At 42.0% G+C, this 21,073-nt stretch overlaps 1 protein-coding gene across 1 annotated transcript in view; it reads left to right on the forward strand.

Annotated features, from left to right (window-relative positions):
• FAM227A (family with sequence similarity 227 member A) overlaps nt 1-20,537 on the forward strand; it is a 72,209-nt gene extending 51,672 nt beyond the window's left edge. The window contains exons 13-16 of the mRNA XM_014793212.2: nt 709-803; nt 11,005-11,162; nt 12,900-13,052; nt 20,429-20,537. Coding sequence (XP_014648698.2) covers nt 709-803; nt 11,005-11,162; nt 12,900-13,052; nt 20,429-20,537 — 515 coding nt within the window. The remainder of the gene's footprint in view (nt 1-708; nt 804-11,004; nt 11,163-12,899; nt 13,053-20,428) is intronic.
• Nucleotides 20,538-21,073: the final 536 nt, after the last annotated feature.

Raw genomic sequence — 21,073 nt, forward strand, 5'->3', positions numbered from 1 at the left:
AATTTTTTGTATGTGTGAGGAAGACTAGCCCTGACCTAACATCTGTTGCCAATCCTCCTCTTTTTGCTGAGAAAGATTGGCCCTAGGCTAACACCCATGCCCATCTTCCTCTACTTTATATGGGATGCCGTCACAGCATGGCTCAATAAGCAGTGCGTAGGTCCACGCTCGGCATCCGAACCCGTGAACCCTGGGCCACCGAAGCGGAGCATGTGAACTTAACCGCTACGCCACCAGGCTGGCCACTCTGCTTAGCACTTTTACAGCCTTCAGGCCTCTCTCGCCTCATTCTGACCAGAGTGTAATCTGTAGAGAATTCTATCATAGCACTTGAGTTAGTGTTACACTTATTATTTGCATGTCTTTTTTTCTCACTAAGCTGTGAGTTCCTTGAAGATAGTCTACTTCCAGCACCTAGCATGGGCCCAGCACATAGTAGATGCTCAGTAAATGTTTGTTGAGTGGATGAATAGACAGACAAAGAGATAAGTAAATAGACAAATGTATGGCCACAGGTGTATATATCTGGCTAAAATGCAAGTGATCTTCTTAGCATATTATATGCTTCTCCCATATGATCTCCCGATGATCTGAATAACCCAGGCATTTTCACACTAACAGGAAGCTGAGATTTACTGTTTGCTCTTTCTATCTTATCACAGCTGACAATCTCCAATGATAATTTTTTTCCTAATATTGCATTGACAGAGCATCATTTTCAGACTCAGGTCTTGAAGAAAGCTGCACAACAAGTCAAGAGGATATCAGAAGCAAGAGAATATGAAAATATACTTCCTAAGCCGGTGAGCACATGATTGGAAATTTAATAGTAGAGATGATTTAAAAGGGGCTAGGAGATCTGGCTAGAAACTAGTTCTGTGAAGACGTCAGGGTACGAACTGGGGTGTTTCTGATTGTAGACTCTGGTGATACAGTCAGGAAATCTCCTAAGGGTAATTCCTGGCTGAGATAGGCACAAGATGAGTGAGCATTTTGTCTGGATTTCTCCAGGGGTTTAAATCACTTGCTTGAAACTCTGGAGCCTGGGTGCAATACAAAGAGAGCACTGAGTCTCAGTTTCCTACTCGATAAAATGGGGACAATAATTCCTGGGTCATAGTGTTCTTATGAGGCTTCCCTGAGGTGGTGATGATAATTAACATATAATGAACACTTACCGCATGTTAGGCAATACCCTGAACCTGTGCATGCAGTATGTTTTATTTCACTGTCACAGTCATGTGAGATAATTACTCCTGCTGTTCTTCGGTTTCTTAGTGAGGAAAGCGATGCTCAGAGCAGGTAACTAATTTGTCCAAATTCACAAAGCAAATAAGTGGTAAAGCCAAGACTTGCATGCAGCTCTGTCTGACTCTGAGCCCAAACTCTTAGCCGCTGAGCTTTGCCACAGCACAGCCCGCACAACACAAGAGGCACTGGATTAGTGTGTTCTCTCCTCTTCTCTTCCCCTCCCCCAGCTCTTCCGCACAAACCTCAAGGCATGATGGTTTACATCAGTGGCACCTTCAGTCTTGTGCAGTGCGGAGAGGCCCTTAGGACCCTGGGCCAAGTAGAGCAAATATTGTAGAAGATCTCTTGAACCTTCTTCATTTCTCCGTATTTATTACTGCTGCATATTTCCCCTCAGCATTTAGCAGTGAAACTTTTGAGAAGTAGCAGGGCGTGGTGGAAAAGATGGACAGACGTGGGTTCAAATCTTGGTGCTGTGTCTCATCAGCTGTGTTGCTTGAGCAAGTTGTTTACCTTTTCTGACCTTCTTCTATAAAGTGGGGAAAAATAAAGCCCGGCAGTGTTATGGTCCTTACTGCTGACTGGGCTGGTGGGGTTGCTCTAGAGATAGAAGACAGGAGATGAGCAATTGTGTCCTGCTCTGTGACCTGTCTTGGTGGAGGGGAAGCCCAGCAGTTAGAGTGGACGGTGGCAGATTTTAACAGGAATGGAAAGCAGCTGAGAGCCAGTGGCCTGGCGGAGACAAATGGAAGGGAAGTCCCCGAGGAGAGCTGGCTCAGCGAGCTATTCATGGGGGCCCCGCTGATTGCTCCTGACTGAAGAGCCCACATGTGATTCCACCACTGTAAGAAGCACAGGATTGATATAATCTGCTGTCCATTCTTTTTCCTTTTTTGTGTGTGTGAGGAAGATCAGCCCTGAGCTAACATCTGTCACCAATCCTCCTCTTTTTGCTGAGGAAGACTGGCCCTGGACTAATATCCGTGCCCATCTTCCTCCACTTTATATGGGACGCCGCCACAGCATGGCTTGACAAGCAGTGCGTCGGTGTGCGCCCGGGATCCGAACCTGCGAACCCGGGGCCACTGCAGCGGAGCGTGCGCACTTAACCACTATGCCGCCGGCCAGCCCCCTCCTTTTTTTTTTTTTATACCATAGTTTTTATTGAGACAGTAATCTTTGCCCATGATAAAATCAAACAGTATTAAAGGATATGTAATAAAAAGTTAATCTCTCTTCCATGCCAGACCTTATGCCTCCTCCCCAGAGGGAAACACTGTTTTCCCATATATCGTTCTAGAAATGTTTGATGGATGTCAAGAAATATAAACCTTTTTTTTTCTTCTTAACACAAATTGGAATATTATATACACTATTTTGCACTTTGCTTTTTCAACCTAACATATTATAGCTAACACTTATTGAATGCTTCCTGTATACCAAACATCGTTCTAAACACATCATATCTATTAATTCATTTAATCCTCACATAACCCTAAGAGAAGTAGGTTTTATTTATTATCCTCATTTTATAGATGAGGAAACTAAGGCTCAGAAATATTAAGTATCTCACCCAAAATCAAATAGCTAGTATGTGGTGGAGCAAAGATTTTTTAAAGCTATAATTCACATGCCATAAAATTCAGCATTTTAGTGTGCAATTCAGTGGTTTTTAGTATATTCACAAGGTATGTAATCATCACTCTCTAATTCCAGAACATTTTTATCACGCCAAAAAAGAAACCCCATATTTCATTAGCAGTCACTGCCGAGTCCCCTCTCCCCAGCCTCTGGAAACTGCTAATCTACTTTCTGTTTCTATGGATTTGCTTATTCTGGACATTTCATATAAATGGAATCAAACAATATGTGGCCTTTTGTGACTGATTTCTTTCACTTAGCATAATATTTTCAAGGTTTATCCGTGTTGTAGCATGTATCAGTTTTTTTCATTTCTTTTTATGGCTGAATAATATTCCATTATATGAATATGTCACATTTTGTTTTCCATTCACCAGTTGATGGACATTTGGGTTTTTCCATCTTTTGGCTATTATGAATAATACTGTTTCTATGAACATTCATGTACAAGTTTTTGTGTGTCCATATGTTTTCTAGTCTATTGGGTGTATACCTAGGAGTGGCATTGTTGGGTCACATGGTAACTCTATGTCTAACTTTTTGAGGAACTGCCAAACTTTTCCACAGCGACTGCACCATTTTACATTCCTACCAGCAATGTATGAGGGTTCCAGTTTCTCCACATCCTGGCCAACGTTTATTGTCCATTCTTTTTATTGTAGTTATCCTAGTTGGTGTGAAGTAATATCTCATTGTGGGGTTTTTTTTTGTGTGTGTGTGAGGAAGATCAGCCCTGAGCTAATATCCATGCCAATCCTCCTCTTTTTGCTGAGGAAGACTGGCCCTGGGCTAACATCTGTGCCCATCTTCCTCCACTTTATATGAGACGCCACCATAGCATGGCCTGACAAGCAGTGCATCGGTGTGCATGCAGGATCCGAACCTGTGAACCCCGGACCACCACAGCAGAGCTCACACACTTATCCGCTGTGCCCCAGGGCTGGCCCCTCACTGTGGTTTTGACTTTCATTTCCCTAATGACTTATGATATTGAGCATCTTTTCATGTGCTTATTTCCCAGTTACATATTTTCTTTGCAGATATGTCTATTCAAGTCTGTTGCCCATTTTAGGTTGAGTTGTTTGTCTTTTTTATTGTTGAGTTGTAAGAGTAGAGCCAGGATTTTAACCTGAGTAGCTGACTCCAGATCCCATGCTCTAAATCAGACTCTGTACTGACCTCAGTATATTTTAGAGAATGTTCCATATGAGAGCACATGGAGATCTATCAAATTCTGTTTTCATATTTGTACCTGTGTTCCATAATTCATTACCCATTTTCCTCTTGATGGGCATATAGGTGCTTCCAGTCTTTGCTGTTATAAACATTGCTGCCTTGAAGATCTTCGTATTTGTGTGTTTCTTGGCTCACATGTACAAGTACACATGTAGGAAGCATTCCTAGAAGTAGAATTGCTTTTTCAGAAATACTCTGTAGGGGCCAGCCCGGTGGCGCAAGCGGTTGGGTGCACATGCTCTGCTGCGGAGGCCCGGGGTTCACCGGTTCGGATCCCGGGTGCACACCAATGCGCCGCTTGTTAAGCCATGCTGTGGCGGCGTCCCATATAAAGTGGAGGAAGATGGGCACGGATGTTAGCCCAGGGCCAGTCTTCCTCAGCAAAAAGAGGAGGATTGGCATTGAATGTTAGCTCAGGGCTGGTCCTCCTCACAAAAAAAAAAAAGAAATACTTTGTAAATCAAAGTATGTACATCTTAAATTGCTCTCCAAAGTAGTTGTGTCAATTTATAGTCCCACCAGTAGCATATGAGAGACTTTCCAGCTATCTTTGCCAATGTTGTGCATTATCAAATTATTTGTTGCCATTTTGATGAGGGGGAAATGGTACTTTATTATTGTTTCAATATTAATGCTTTAATTATGAGTGAAGTTAAATCTATTTTTCTGTATTTATAATCCTTTGGAATTTCTATTTCTATGAAGTGCCTCTTCATGTCCTTTGCCTTTGATTTTTCTCTAAGTAGAAATATTTCTATTTCTAAGGTTCTTGCTTAGTCTTTCGCTTATTATTAATTTGTAGAAGCTCAATTCTTTGTCATATGTTTGGCAGAAATGTTTCCTGTTTAATCTTTTTATTTTAATTATGGTATTTTATGCTAGAAAATTTTAATTTTTATACAGTCATATTTCTTGGTCTTCTCTTTTATGGCTTCTGGATTTCATTTTTTACTAAGAAAGATCTTTGCCACTCCAAGATTTTATGAAACATTCTCCCAATTTTTGTACCAGTATTTTTGTATTATCACCTATTCTCAGTAAAAAACTTTACTCACATAACCCAGAGGTCACTCTACTCCTTTGTATTTAGCTAGATTGGTCCGAACATTTGTTACATGATTTGTTTGAAGCCTAGTATCCTCCCCAAATGTCTGTGAACTCTGGGGACTTATGTTTTCTCTAGCACTGAGCTCCTCTTCTGTCCCGCATGTGCTATGCACAGACCACAGCATCCCAAATGTACAACTCACCTCTTCCCTTGATTTTCACAAAAACTGCTCACAAAAGGCCTGTGTGTACACTGTGTATATAGAAGATTTTACTAAGTTTAAAGAGATGGGAGAAAGGGAGACCATGTCACTGTAATGCAGAGAACTTTAATGTGTGTTGCCCTTCTTAAAAATCCTTTAGTCGGGGCCGGCCCGGTGGCACAAGTGGTTAAGTGCACACGCTCAGCTGCAACGGCCCAGGGTTCGCCAGTTCAGATCCCAGGCGCACACCGACACACCGCTTGGCAAGCCATGCTGTGGCAGCGTCCCATATAAAGTGGAAGAAGATGGACAGGGATGTTAGCCCACAGCCAGTCTTCCTCAGCAAAAAAAAAAAAAAAAAAAAAGAGGAAGATTGGCAGATGTTAGCTCAGGGCCAATCTTCCTCACACACACACACAAAAAATCCTTTAGTCATCCCACCATTTGCTGGACCATCCTCTCCAGCCCTGTCCACTTTCCTCTCTTTTCTTTGCCTGATCCCAAACTCCTACTCTTTTCTAATGCAGAGCCGCATAGCTTTCACTCTGCCTTTGGCTCTAACCTTCTCACCAAGTGGCTTATCGCTGTGTTTTCCTGAGTAAGAAGAGTCCCCTCCCTTTGGTGAATTCTGGTACAAGCTAAGACAATTTTTTACATCCCACTACACTAGGAGTAGAAAGAGACCTCAGTAACTTGGTAAAGACATTAGCATCAAAACACCTACAGAACAGTGGAGCAGTGGAGGTGTTTGGCTTAACCAGGAACAAGCAAAGACACCGTCATTTCCCCCTCCCTCGGATGTTCTGAATCAGGGCATCCAACTTCAGGGCTCCCTTACCTCCCTAGGCCTCAAAGGATTTTCCTTACTTGCTTGTAAGCTCCTCCATTCATTCAAAAGGATTTAAAAAATATTTATCTAGCATTCTTAGATGTTTTGTCATGAATTTAGAGTGTCCTAGTAAAATGTTAAAGGCATAAACCTATGACCTGGCAATTCCACTTCTGATAATCTATCCTGTAGACATGTTGATACATGACCATCCCTTACAGCATTAATCTGTACTAGAAAAAAATTGAAGAAAACTTAAATTTCCATAGATAAATAGGTAAATTATGAAATGTCTGTAATATGGATACTCGATAGCTATTAAAAACAGAGACAGATTTGTACCTTCTAATATGAAAGAATGTCAGTCGACAATGTCTCAAGTTAATAAATCAAGAGACTGTCACAGGCAATGTATTTAGATACTGATGAGTACAAAATTAAAATAATAAAACATTATATATAGTATGATTCCATTTTTATTTTTGAAATATATTTTTGGTACAAAGTCAGTATGTACATATAAAAAGGTTTGGAAGGATACACAGGAAAGTGTTAACAGCACTTATTTCTAGGAAATGCAAGTGGGGATGAAGGAGACTTTTATCTTTCACTTTGTACATTTCTACATTGTATGAATTTTTCACAATGAACATGAATTTATTTTGGAAAAATATAAAGGTTTTTACTCTCAGAGATAGGAGAAAAATAAGATGTACATGTCAAAATAAAGAACTTTTTAAAAAGAAGTACAATTGGCCCAGAACAAGAAAGAGGATGGATCCACTTCAGATGGTCCCATCTAACATGTGTCCAGAGGGAGAGAACAGACTGGAAATCATGTCCAGGAATTATTGAAGGCCTCAAGATGTTTAGATTGAAGAAGGCAAGACTTAGAGAAGATCTGAGGGCTTTCCTCAAATATTTAAGGACTGTAATGTAACACGTGGTTCTGGAGGAAAATGGGCTGGAATTATAGAGAGTCAGATTTTTATCTAGGGTAAGAAGGAACTTCCTAAGAGTCCAAGTTGTCATTTTAAAGCAGCTTTACCCCCTGACTCTACTGCAGACCATCTGCTGGTACTTGTTCCAGCTCTCGCTCTCAAACCAAGTCATTCCTCATGCCAGGTCTCTCATGCCAACCCCTTCACTCTGGCTCCTACTCTGTGTTCCACCTGCCCTTTGGAGCTGACGTTCCAGAACTTCTCTCTTCTTGCCCACTGGCCCATCTCTGCCCAGTGCTAGGGTTTGAACCAGCCCTTCCTACTCCTATGCCTAGTCCTTGTACCCAAAGGCCCTCCCTTTCCTCCCACCCAGGAAGAGAAATCAGATGCTTACCAACCATGGGGCTGGATGTTTAAGAAGGTAGTGTGTTCCTTGTTTGGGATTCTTTGCTTACAGGTAAGAAAATCTGCCTCTGGCCAACTTGAGCAAAAACTGGAAGCACATTGGTTAGCTGGGAAGTCTGAAAATCAGTCCAGGGACCAGGAGAAGAATCAAGGCAGTTGCAACCCTCAAACTATTTCTTAAAGTTGACATCTCTGGAATGGGTGAACCTCCACATGCATTGAGTCTATATTTTTCCCCACTCAAGACTCAGAACCCCAGGAGCAGAAGTTCTGATTGACTAGGCTTATTCTGTGTGTTCTGGCTCTAACTGGGTGGGTGAGAGGAAGCTCTGGATGCAGAGCCTATGAAGGCCTCTGAGGACCCCTCCTGTGGCCCTTGTCAGGGAGCAAGACATTTGATTTAAAGGCCCCTCAAGCCTGAATGCAGTGGAGGGCAGGTATACTCCCCCAAACACACAAGAATCGGGGCTGTGAGGAAAGGAGAATGGATACTGGACAGCCGAAAGAACAACTCTTGGACAAACGTGGGACTAGATTAGTGGATCCTAGATCCACTTTGGACTTTTCCAGACTTTGAAAAACTTTTTTTTATTAAATAAGTTTATTTTTTAAAAATGACTGCTAACTGGCATCACCATCATTTCATAAAAGAAAAGTCATTAATATAAAAAAGTGGAAAAGACAGCCTCAGAATAAAGGAGAGTCTTTGAAGTGAATAAATTTACTTTATGTCAGATTTATGACAGTGTATTTTTCCTTGTTTCCCTCATTTCACTGGAGACCAGTCAACACAGACTGGCCTCCATTTGGAGATGGGGTTTTAGGAATCATTGGATTCAGTGATCTATAGGTTCCCTACTAACCCCAAGTTTCTGTGATTCCAGTGGGATCTTGCTATAGAATGGTGGTTCTCAGCTGGGGGCGATTTTGCCCCCTAGGAGACATTTGGTCATGTCTGGAGACATTTCTGGCCATCACAGCTGGAGGGTGGGGGAGGAGTACTACCAGCATCTAGCAAATAGAAACCAGGGATGCTGCTCATCATCCTACAATGCCAAGGACAGCCCCCTACAACAAAGAATTATCTGGCCCAAAATGTCCAAGTGCCGAGGTTGAGGGACCCTGCTATGGATAGAAGAAATCTCATTAAGCAGTTAAAATGGGGAGGATTAGAGAATACTGTGGTTAGATGCTCTCGCAGCCTTTATGCGTGAAACAGAATTTTTGTTTGGTTAAATTATAATCGCTTCTTCCAAATAAAATGCATTGTTTTTTAAAATACAAAAGTAGTACATAATCATTATTGATACTTTTGGGAAAAGGCAGAGGAATATAAGGAAGGAAAACAAATCACTCTCGGCCCAAGCCTGTTCTCTTTCCTGATCAACTTCCTCTTGGTTGTCTGTTAGCATCTCAAATATAGCAGGTCCAAAACAGACCATTTGACTTTCCTGCCCTGCTAATGTGTTCCTTCCCAGCTCTTCCTACCTGAGAACTAACACCTAAACCATTGGAGTCATCCTTGACTCCTCTCTTTCTCATACCCACATCAAGTTCATCAGCAAACTCTGCCAATTCTGCTTTCATCATATATTGCAAGTTTGATCGCTTCTCACCCCTCTGCCAACTACCCAGTCCCAGCCCCATCAGCTCCCCCAGCCACTGCAGAGGCCTCCTAACTGCTCCCACCCACTGCAGTCATTTCTCTACACATCAGTAGAAGGATCTGTAGCAAAACTTAATCAGATTATGTTGTACCTCGCCTCAAAACCTTCCAGTGGTTTCTATCACACTTAGAAAATATCCTAACTCCTTATCGAGCCCCTGCTGCCCCTTCAGCTTTGCCATTTATTCTCTGCCGGAGCCACGCAAGCCTTGTTCCTGTCCCTCGGCCAAGCCGAGCTCTTGTCTGCCTCAGGGTCTTGCACTTGCTGTCGCTTTGCCTGGGACATCACACAGATCTTCCTCCCACCATTCTGGATCTGCCAGGACCGTTTCTTCTCAGAGCAGCCCTCCCCGACCCCACCTTGGAAAAGAGGCCTCTCCTCCCCAGTCTCCCATCCCACAACCCTCCACCCCTTGCCCTGCTTGGTTCTCATGGAAGCACTTATTATTCCATAATATCAGGTTCATCTTTTATGTGTTGATTTGTTTCTCATTTTTCTCTCCACTATAATGCAAGCTCCACGAGGGCTGGAATTTGTCTTGTTCTTGGCTGAATCTCCAGTGCCTAGAACAGTGTGTATACCTCCTAGTCACCCAATAAACATTTGCTGAATGAATTGTTAACATTTTGGTAACTGTGCTTCCAGTCTCTCATCTTTTTTTTTTTTTTTTTTTACTGATTTATCTCATATAATTGTATTTATTTCAAATAAAGTATATATTATCTACCCAATTTTATATCTTGATTTTTTTAATCTACTGGGTTTTTTTTTTTCAGTCTGTAACAGAAAAGCTGCTTTATTTTAGGATGCAAGAGACTAGGGAAGAATAGAGAACTTCACTGAGAGTACATGTTCTCTACAGTTTAAGTGAGATCCAAGTATGACCTGGAATTTCTGTTTGGATCTCGTTTCTTTAAATGAGATGCTGATCCAAGTATCCAAGTCTTGGCCATTATTATAGGTTAAAATTTCAATACATAACATTTTAAAGCTTAAGAAACAGAGTATTTTTTATTGGCTACAGGCATCAGCAACAGAAAGATTTGAAATGTGGGCATTTTTTTTTTGAGTACTTTAGACAAATTTTATTTTGTTTATTTATTTAATTTTTTTTTATTGAGGTAACATTATACAAATTTCAGGTGTACATCATTATATTTCAACTTCTGTGTAGATTACATCATGTTCACCACCCAAAGACTAATTACAATCCGTCACCACAAAGGTGTGCTTAATCATCCCTTTTGCCCTCCTCCCTCCACCCTTCCCCTCTGGTAACCACCAATCCAATCTCTGTCTCTGTGTGTGTGTTTGTGGTTGTTTTTATCTTCTATTTATGAGTGAGATCATACGGTATTTGAGTTTCTTCCTCTGACTTATTTCGCTTAGCGGAATACCCTCAAGGTCCATCCATGTTGTCAAAATGGCAAGATTTCATGTTTTTTTATGGCTGAGTAGTTTAATCTACTATTATATCTGAAACAATACTTTAGTACCAACTCTTTACAAACATTTTAATAGTGGCATACTATTCCTTTGGGTAGAGATATCAATATTTTCTCCTTGAACATTTAGGTTATCCTAATCTTTTGCTATAGTAAATATTTCAGCACTAAACATATTAGTGCCTAAATCTTTTTTCTTTATTTGGGGTAATTTCCTTAGGATAGCATCCTAAAACTGGACTTACTAGATCAAGGGACATGAGTGCCTTTACATTTCTTAATACATGCTGTAAAAGTGACAGTATCCTTTATTTTTTTCTCTCTCCCTTTCCCACTCAGTCTTACCCTGCCTGCAAAAACCCTGAGCTGACTTCAAACCTCTTCAACGTTTATGGGAAGAGCCCTCTGATTGTGTACTTCCTCCACAACCACGCCGCTCTGCAGCAGCACGGCGAAGACGTGTTGATAGTCAGGAGGGAAAAAACCAAGGCCATGCCATATCCTTTCCATCATGGGCAGGGCACATATTACTCCAGGCCCCTGCTTCCTCTTCCCGGAAGCATGGGTGGGGGAAGGCATCCAGCCTGTAGCACAGCACCTGGCACATAGTAGGTGTCTGTCAAGGGTGGCCATTGATTTGAGCCTAGGGGTCAGAATCTTGCTCATTTTAGTCCTAAGTCTGCCTCATGAGCTGGCTGTGTGGGCCCCTGGGCAAGTCAAATTGCCCTGTGTGCAAAATCTCTTCCTATCTACCAGACTGAACGGGCTAATCAGGTACTCTAACACACTTTGCAACTCGACAATGCCTCCCAGATGCTCCTTGACCCCGGAGTATCTATCGATCAGGAATTTTGGTGTCTAGGTGTGTGTTTCTTCTAACTCCCCCTCACACACACCCCACTCCCCGACCCATCAGCAAACTCCTGGGCCCATTGGCATTTATCCTAAAGACTTGGTAAAAGCTCAGATCTTAAGAAAACAGATATGACATATATTGGTGTCCTGAGTCTTAGCAGTTAACCATAGGGGTCAGAACATGGAATCAAATAGACCTGGACTCAGGAACCAGCTCCGCTACTTACCAGCTGAGTGATCTTAGACAAGTTCCAGCTTCGCTCTGAGCCTCATTTTTTTCATCTATAAAATGGGGATAACAGTACCTGCCTCATAGGGCTGTTATGCAGAGTCCAGGCACAATACAGGTAGAGGCTTAGCACAGTGTCTGGCAGGTAGCAAGTGCTTGAATGTTACCTGTCTGCGTATAGCTCCCCTTTGGGAAGAGCTTTCGTAATGAACTAGGCAGGACTTCTAACTCCTGCCCTATAGGGCATTGTATCCATGAGCTTATTTATATGTCTACAGGCAGAGAAGAACAACTCACATTTCATAGTGCTTTACTGTTTATCAAATGCTTTCCCTTATTCCACCTCATTGTTATGTAAAGACAGCGCAGTGTGGTAGAAGGAGCCAGGGCTGGGGATACACAGCCCTGGATTTGAGTCCCAGCTCAGCAGCCCAGTGGCCTTAAGACCTCACATGCACAGCTAACCTCTGAGCTCAATACCTTTATCAACTGATTCCTAAAGTAAGGATAGCTATACCAAACCAATAGTGTTGTGACCAGGATTAAATGGCATACAGCTGGTTCTAAATAAATACTAACTATCATTATTACTATTAACATCATCTAGATAGAGATTATTATCTCTTTTATAGATAAGGAAATACAGACCTGGAGGATGGCATAGCTTGTCTGAGGTCCCACAACTCGTGACGAGTATAGCTGAGATTCTGACAGATCCAGAAGGCATGGAGAGGGTGGGAGAGGCAGAGAGAATTTTCCATATGCAAACTGAGATAGGGAATGAGGCCTTGGGTCTGAGGGGAGAGGAAAGCAGGAGCCCATTCCTATTCACCACTGTGATAATAGAGTAAGAATTTTAGAGGACAGTCTAAAAGCATTTCCTAGCCCTTCCGTCAGCAGGAGAGAATGACTTTATTAAAAGATGAGGCAGGGCCCGGCCACAGAGAGAAGAGCCTCTTTCCAAAGGAGGCCATGTCAGCGGAAGGAGTCCTTTCTGCTCAGATCTCAGTTATCTCGCCCAGAAACGTAGGTGATTGTCCCATTCTGCCATCTCACTCTCCCGCCTCCCCACGCACCAGGCGCATCCCACTAATAACGCTGAGTCAACACCGACCACCAGTGTGGGGTTTGCCTTGACACTGAAAGCCACCGAGTGCAGCCTGACGTATGCCGACATCATCAGCCTGACCCTGAGCAACATGAAGAAGCGCAGGGACAACCTCCGCCAGTTGAACCGGCTCCACCGGACTGAGTGGAAGTATTTTGATGAGTACCTAAAGGAACTGCAGGACAACTTCCTCAGGTATTTCAGGGGCTTTAGGGCAGTGGCATTGCTTCGGCATTGTCTGCTGTAGCACATCGCAATAATCTTTTTTCTGTTGTTTTAAAAATTATTGAAGTCATATTGGCTTATAACATTGTGTAATTTCAGGTGTACATTATTATATATCAGTTTCTGTGTAGACTGCATCGTGCTCACCCCCAACAGTCTAATTTTTATCTGTCACCATACACATGTGCCCCTTTACCGGCTTTGCCCTCTCCCCACTCCCTTGCCCTCTGGTAACCACTAATCTGTTCTCCTTATCCCTGTGTGTGTTTATCTTCCACGTATGAGTGAAATCGTACTGTGTTTGTCTATCTCTGTCTGGCTCATTTTTCTTGGCACAATACCCTCAAGGTCCATCCAGGTTGTCGCCAATATACTACTCAGCAGTAAAAAAAGACAATAATTTTAATTTTTGGCCCTGTAACAGTCTTAAACACATTCAGCTTTCTTGTGATCAGAATGTAAACTCCGCAATGACAGAGACCACATCTTTTTTAAAAAGTTATTTTTTCTAACTACAAAAACATTTATGCTCAGTAAAACAAAACAAAACAAAACCTGGAAAAGCACCTAGAGGTATACATTGCCAACATTTTTCTATAAATCCTTCCAGTCTTTTTTCCTGGGCACATATATCTGTATCTCTAAACAAAAGTAGTCAAGTCACACTGTCAAACTGTTTTTTAGACTTTTTTTCCCCATTTAGCAGCATATTATGAATATTTTTCTGTGCCTTCTCCCTTTTTCAATATTTTAATTTTATTTAGAAAATTTTCAGACCTTTCAGAAGAGTTTAAAGCATGGTACAGTTTAACGTTTAAAGGATATGCCCTGGGCCGGCCCCGTGGCTTAGCGGTTAAGTGCGCGTGCTCTGCTGCTGGCGGCCCGGGTTTGGACCCCGGGCGCGCACCAATGCACCGCTTCTCCGGCCATGCTGAGGCCGCGTCCCACATACAGCAACTAGAGGGATGTGCAGCTATGACATACAACTATCTACTGGGGCTTTGGGGGAAAAATAAATAAATAAAATTATAAAAAAAATAAAGGATATGCCCTTACCGCATTTGCCAATTATTCACATTTTACACATTTTCCTTCTTTCTCTAATAAATAGGTCTCATTCAAATTTACACAATGGTGTCCAAAGTATCTTTTTTGGTTTTACTTGCTGCTCCAGGATCCAATCAGGGATCAGAAATTATATTTTGTTCTTATCTCTGGTGTCTTTTAATCTATAACAGTGCCCTGCCCCTCACCCTTATTATTATTATTATTATTATTTTTTTTTTTTTTTTTTATGACATGGGCTTTTTGAAAAGCTCAAGCCACATTCTGGATTTTTCTGATTATTTCTTCCAGGTATCATTTAACTTGTTCCAATATATCCTATATTTCTTATAAGCTGGACATTGTGTCTATACTAGAGGCTCGATTAGATTCAGGTTAAATCTTTTCACCAAAAATACTTCATAGATGATGTTGTGTATTCACATTGCACCCCATCAGGAGACACTTAATGTCAGGTTGCCCTGCTACTTGATTAAGGTGGTTCCTGCTAGATCTCTCCATTGTAAGACTACATTTTTGCCTTTCTAATGAGTCAGTAATAAGTGATGTGATCCTTTGAGACTATGTGAATATGCTTCCCCAAGACCTTCACCCAGTGGTTTTAGCATCCATTGATGCGCTTTGCCTGAATCAATTATTACATTTAGAGTTGAAAAATGGTGATCTTCTACTACTACCATTACTTCTACATTTATTAGCTGGCATTTTTCTGTAAAGAAGAGCTAACCTGCTTTTTTCACTCTTTGTCTCTCTCTCCTGTCTTCTCTGCCTGCCCCATAACTCATTCATATGGCCACCCTGGCTGCAAGGGAAGCTTGAGAAGTGTCTGAGAAAGGGCAGTGAGATTTTCATGACCGGACTGATCCAAAACAAAATTGGATTCAGTTTGCAAGGGAGAAAGTGGGGAGTTGCTATTGGCTAGACAGCTCTCCGTATCAGCCATAATATGAGAAAGAAAAATATGAACACAGGTAAATACTTTGTTATACAAAGTGATACAATCAAGTTATTTCTAAAATATTATGGGACATTGACAAACAACACACCCACACACAAAACCTGTTCACCACCACCACCACGGGAATGCAGTCCAGCCTAAATGTTCATCAAAAGATGATTGGTTAAATAAACTATCATACGTCCACATACTCTGCAGCCAAGAAAAATGGTGATGTCGATCTGTTCTTATTTTATAAGGAAAGATGGTCACAACGTACTATTGGGCCAAAAAAATCAGGTTATAAAATAGTGTGTATAAATAGACACTGTAATTTGTCCCCATTTTACAGATGTGGAAGCTGAGGTCAAGGACAGCTTGTGGGGACAGCTATCTGGGGGAGGGTAGAGAGAGGAGTGACCAGCAGGGAAGGAGGAGAGCCTGTATATAAAGGATGCTGACTATGAGGCTGGGAGAAGGAAGGTCTTAGGGAAGCCGTGATCAGCAGTGTGGGTGCCAGACACGCAAGCATGAGGCTGAGACAGGTTTGGTGATTCAGTAGAGCACAGTTTCAACAGGGTGAAGTCAGACACCTGAGCCTGGGACATTAAGGGGAAGGCGTAAGTCCCCTTGGGTGGATGGGATGACTAGGAAGCAGAAGGAGCAAGATTCTGTATCAAAAAGGCAAGACTAGTTGGTGAGGAAGAGGGCTATTTAAGCATAAGGTGGAAAACCCAAGCCTGTGTGAAGGAGGAGAGATTGGAGATGCCGGTGGAGGAGGAGAACGTCAGGATAGGGGAAGGGAGAGAACAGAGGAACCACTCTTTAGGGCTCTGTGCTTCTGCCTCTGTTACTGTAGTTCATTATGCTCTATTTCTTCTGTACAGTCGTGCGTCACTTAATGACGGGGACTTGTTCTGAGAAACGCGTCGGTAGGTGATGTCGTCATTGTGTGAACATCATAGAGTGTGCTTACACAAATCTGGATGGTATAGCCTACTACACACCTAGGCTCTATGGTACTAATCTTGTGGGACCATTGTCATATATGCGGTCTGTTGTTGACCAAAACGTTATGTGGCACGTGTCTGTACTTTATTCATTGTCCCAACAAATATTTTCAGCACCTTCTATGCGCAAGGCATTATGTTTTGTTTACAACACGTTATGTTTTGTAATGTCTGTCTCTCTTAATAGTTGTAACAATCCTTGAAGACGGGATCCATGGAACGGCAGAGGCTAGGGTGAGAATATAGTTTTTTTACTCACTGGCTCTGTGACATTGGACCAGTCACATAGGTTGCTGAGCTTCAGTTTTGTTTTTTTAATTAAATGAAGATAGTATTTCCCACTTTGTAGGGTTATAATGATCAAATAAAATAAGGCATGTAAAGCCTTTTCACAGGACCAAGTCCATAGTAAGTAATTGTATTAGTTAGAATTAGGTTTGGCTTCAAGTTACAGAAGAACTCCAAATAGTGGCTAAAACAAGATGCAAATCTATTTCTCTCATTTAAAAGGGGTCCAATAGATATGGCAGTTCACAATGTCAGGGACCCAAGTTCCTTTTATTTTATTGCTCCATAATCCTCAGCCTATGAGTTAGTCTCATGGCCCAAGATGGCTGCTCAAGCTCCAGCCATGAGGTTCACATTCCAGCCAGTAGGAAGAAAGACGCATCCAAAGAAATGCATTCCTCCTGGAAGTCACAAGTAAGTCTTTCATTTTCATCTGATTGGCCAGAACTTAACACCATAGCCACACCTAGCTGTGACATTAACAAGGCAAAAATAATTTAGGGGTAATATTAAATTCGTATAGAGTGTTCAAGATTAAGTCTACAGCGTATATATTTCAGAAATATTTAAGGACATCCTTGTTTAATAAAGACATCCTTATCAGGTGAATTATAGTAAAGGTTTTTAAAGTCAGAAGAAACTTGGTAATTATGTGTTAGCAATTACATTGCTAAATACATCCACTTTTTGTTGGATAAGGTAATATCAAGAAGCTCAGCATGCTTTCTGTTAATAAAGTGATTCTCAAAGTTCGGTCTGTAGAAAAAAATGACGGCCTTAAAACACGTCTGTGCTGTTAGACGTCAGGACAGGGCTACCCTTGAGGAAGTAGGGTACGACTGAGCAGGGGCTCAAGGGGGCTTCTGGGGAGCTGGCAATGATCTGTTTCTTGATCTGGGTGCTGGTTACGTGGGTGTGCTCAGTGCGTGAACTCCTTGAGCTGTACACTTAGAGTCTGTGCACTCTTTGCTATCTCTGTTATACTTCAATAAGCTTTTCAAAATGGTGGGCATGTACATCTGCCAGTTTACAGGATGTACAGAGCTTAGACAACCGTGTCAAGCACTCCAGGGATGCAACTGGCTATCCAGAATGGGAAATTCTATAGAACAAATAGCCTGGTTTCTTCAGCACATTAAGAACATGGAAAATAAAAGAGGGAGAAGAAGCGCTTATTGTTTAGAAGTCACTGAAGAGCCATATCAATCAAAACATTGTTTGGATCCTGATTTAAACAAACCAACTATGAAAAGATATTTGTGAGATAATCAGGGAAGTTTGAACACTGACTAGGTTTTAGATGATATTAAGGTATTCCTTTTATTGGTGTGTTCCTTTTCTTTAAATGTTATCATAGTTGTATAGTTACGTTATTTTTAGGAGTCATGTCTTAAAGAGATATGTAATGAAGTGTTTACGGATGAAATGACAAGGTGTCTACGATTTGCTTTAAAATAACCCATTTGGGGTAGGCATGGGGGCCAAAGGGAGCAGGAGATGGATCAAGATTGACCTTATGTTGATAACTGTTGAAACTGGATAATGAGTAAATGGTGTTAATTATACAATTTTCTTTACTTTCTTATATGATTAAAATTTTAAATATTAAGTTTTTTGGTTTTTCTTTTTAGTGATGGCCATAACAAGAACAAAAGGTGACAAAGGCCCGTGTGCAGTGTTGCTTGTAGGTGGGCTAAGACTCCTTTGGGACATCAGTTACTGCTTATCTCCCTAAGAGAGCACATCAGTTAGGAGCACTGGATTTGACGTTGGGCAGAGCAAAGCTCCATCTGCAGCCCTGTCTCCCTCCGTGTGTGAATTAGGTCCATCCTCTAGCCCCTGTGAGGCTTGGATACCATCTTTGTGACAGGGACACTCATAGGAGTACTCACGGAGGAGTCCTGTGGGCGAAAGGAGATGCCTACCTCCGTGCCTGGCTCAGTAAATGACGGCTCGTACGTGCAACCCCATACCATGAAAACTGCGGGGTCCAAAGCAGCACAAGCACTTGAAGCCAGCGAGTTTGCAGCTGGGAGACCTGGAGCAGTCCCGCTTAGACAAGGCAGTCCGGCAGCTCTTTGCAGGGGTCCCTGTGCGGGGAGGGAGGAGCCTCGTTTGCACACGCAGCTGGAGCTGTGCCGTGAAGGAGCAGGGTCAGTTGCTGCTGAAGAACAGTTTTCTTGTGAGTCCAGAGCCCTGATCCTCACACTTGTCTGGGAGCAGAGCTCCCACAATTCAAAATGCTCTTGGCAGAGCTCTGTGAAATGTTTCAACAGATGATTCTGTCATTGAAGCTAGAAACGCTTTTACTAGTGGAGAATGTGAGCATAAGACGTGTATAGACTTCAACATCTCAAGACATGGTAACATAGAAAATATTATCAAGGAATTACATCCAAGTTGTTCTGTTAGAAAACGTGAGCGTAACAAGGACAAATGCAGTTTGCTGCTTGCTCTTTGTCTCTCCACTGCAAGCAGAAGCTGGCTCCAAAGGGTTAAGAAAAAGTTGTGGCAGAAGATCCCAGAAGTAAGAATGTTGTGTCAACACATTTTTTCTTTTGACTTGGGAAGACACCCCCCTTGTTGGAATAACCACTGGTTTAGGCCAAGTATTCAATGCTAGTTTTTTCATACCAGTCTTTCTCCATCTATCCTACAGCAGCAGAGAAGTATATGACAGCATCTTAATTCACTCCAATATATATTCATTGCTATTTTGTCTACCTTGAACGCCTGTAACCTGCTTCTTCAAGTAAATGTCTGCTCACATTTCAAAGTCAGCTGGTGTATTACCCAGTTCAGCATTCTCATTGTGTACCCCAAGCTTATCTGAATGCACTCCGTTGAAAACCTTCTCCTATAATAACACTAGCAGCAGCAGCTGACATTTACGGAGCACCTCCTGTGTACCTGGCACTGTGCTAAGCGCTTGACCTTTGGTAACTCAGTACCCTAGATTCCATTAGTTCCATGTTGAGATGAGTACACTGGCATGGAGAGGTTAAGTAATTTGCCCAAGGTCACACAGCAAGTGGCAGAGCCCAACTTGAATTTAGCTTGCCCTCAAAGCTTACACTTCTGCTTTCTCAGATCATGAATTTCCTCACCTGTCTTCCTAATTTGAGTACAGTAGTCCCCCCTTATCCTCAGGGAATATGTTCCAAGACCCCCAGTGAATGCCTGAAATGGCAGATGGTACTGAACCCTATATATGCTATGTTTTCTTTTATACATACATACCTATGATAAAGTTTAATTTATAAATTAGGCACAGTAAGAGATTAACAACAATAACCAATAATAAAATAGAACAATTATAGCAATATACTATAATAAAAGTTACTGTAGATCCTAGCAACCTCAGCATATGATTTTTTTTCTTTCCCTATTAAGTTGAGAACTTGCACCTTTTCACTTAAAGGAAACACTTTACATCTCTTTGGCATATCCAAATTGCCAGCGTCACTGCTCTTGTGCTTTGGGGCCATTATTAAGTAAAATAAGGGCTGCTTGAATATAAGCACTGTGATACTGCGACAGTCAATCTGTTGACTGAGACGGCTACTAAGTGGCTAATGGGCAGGTAGCTGGACAAAGGGATGATTCATGTGCTAGGCAGGATAGAGCAGGACGGCTCGAGATTTCTTCACGCTACTCATGACAGCATACAACTTAAGACTTATGAATTGTTTATTTTTGGAATTTTCCATTCAGTATTTTCAGACCCAGGTTGACGGCAGGTAACTGAAACTGCAGACTGCAAAACCGCAGATCGGGGGGACTACTGTATCTGTTCCTTGAGTTCAGGGACCACATCTTATTCCTCTCTGTGTCCCCAGGGCTGATATGACCCCTGGCACACAGGAAGACCTCAGTGACTGAGTTGCTGCTGTGTAGTTAGCTCTCTGCTTCAGTGAGTTGCTCTTGACAGATGTAGTGAATGAATTTGTAAATATTTGCCATTCTTTACATATAGAGATAGGAGTGAAAAGACCACACTGACTCTTGAGTCTTTTTCCATGTGTGTCTTTGTGATTTCCCCACAGGGAGGTGAAGAATATCGATCAAAGAGCAGCAGATAAAAAAAAGGCAAACCATATGTTCATCCAACCTTTAAACTTCATGGAGGAATCCCCTGGTAAGAAATCTAGATGAACCCATCAGAGGGAGATTGCGTTTCTTGCAAGGTTTGTTTGAACAAAGACTATAGGGAAAGTAGAAATGTGAACACTGTAAGAATTCTTAATACAGGGAAAAGAATATGTAAAAGTTCACCCGCTTTTCTGTGTTAGTCACTCAACTCTCATTTTACTTTTATTATTAATGGTAGTAGTAAGAGCTACCAATGATTTTGTACTTCCTCTGTGCCAAGCATTTATGCTTTTGAACTGTATGAGTCAGAGTTCTTTGGTTGCAGGTGCCAGGGAACCAGCTCAAACTAGCTTGAGCAGGAGGAAAAGCTAGTGGCTTCAGTAACTAGGAAGGCCACAGACATGCTGGCTGCAGGCATGTTAGACCTAAAGGCTCAGTGATGTCTTCAGGTTTTCTCTCTCTCTCTCTTCCCTCTTTCCCTCTGTGTGCTGGCGTGTTTTTCAAGCTGCCTCTGCCCTCAGAGAAAGAAAGAGGGCCACAGACAGCCCCAAGCCCATGTCCTTATAGTGCATGACCTAAGAGGAGAGAGAGACCCTCTT

Source organism: Ceratotherium simum, chromosome 25, assembly GCF_057802395.1.
Source record: "Ceratotherium simum simum isolate JZ-2026a chromosome 25, ASM5780239v1, whole genome shotgun sequence".
Classification (NCBI taxonomy): Eukaryota; Metazoa; Chordata; class Mammalia; order Perissodactyla; family Rhinocerotidae; genus Ceratotherium; species Ceratotherium simum.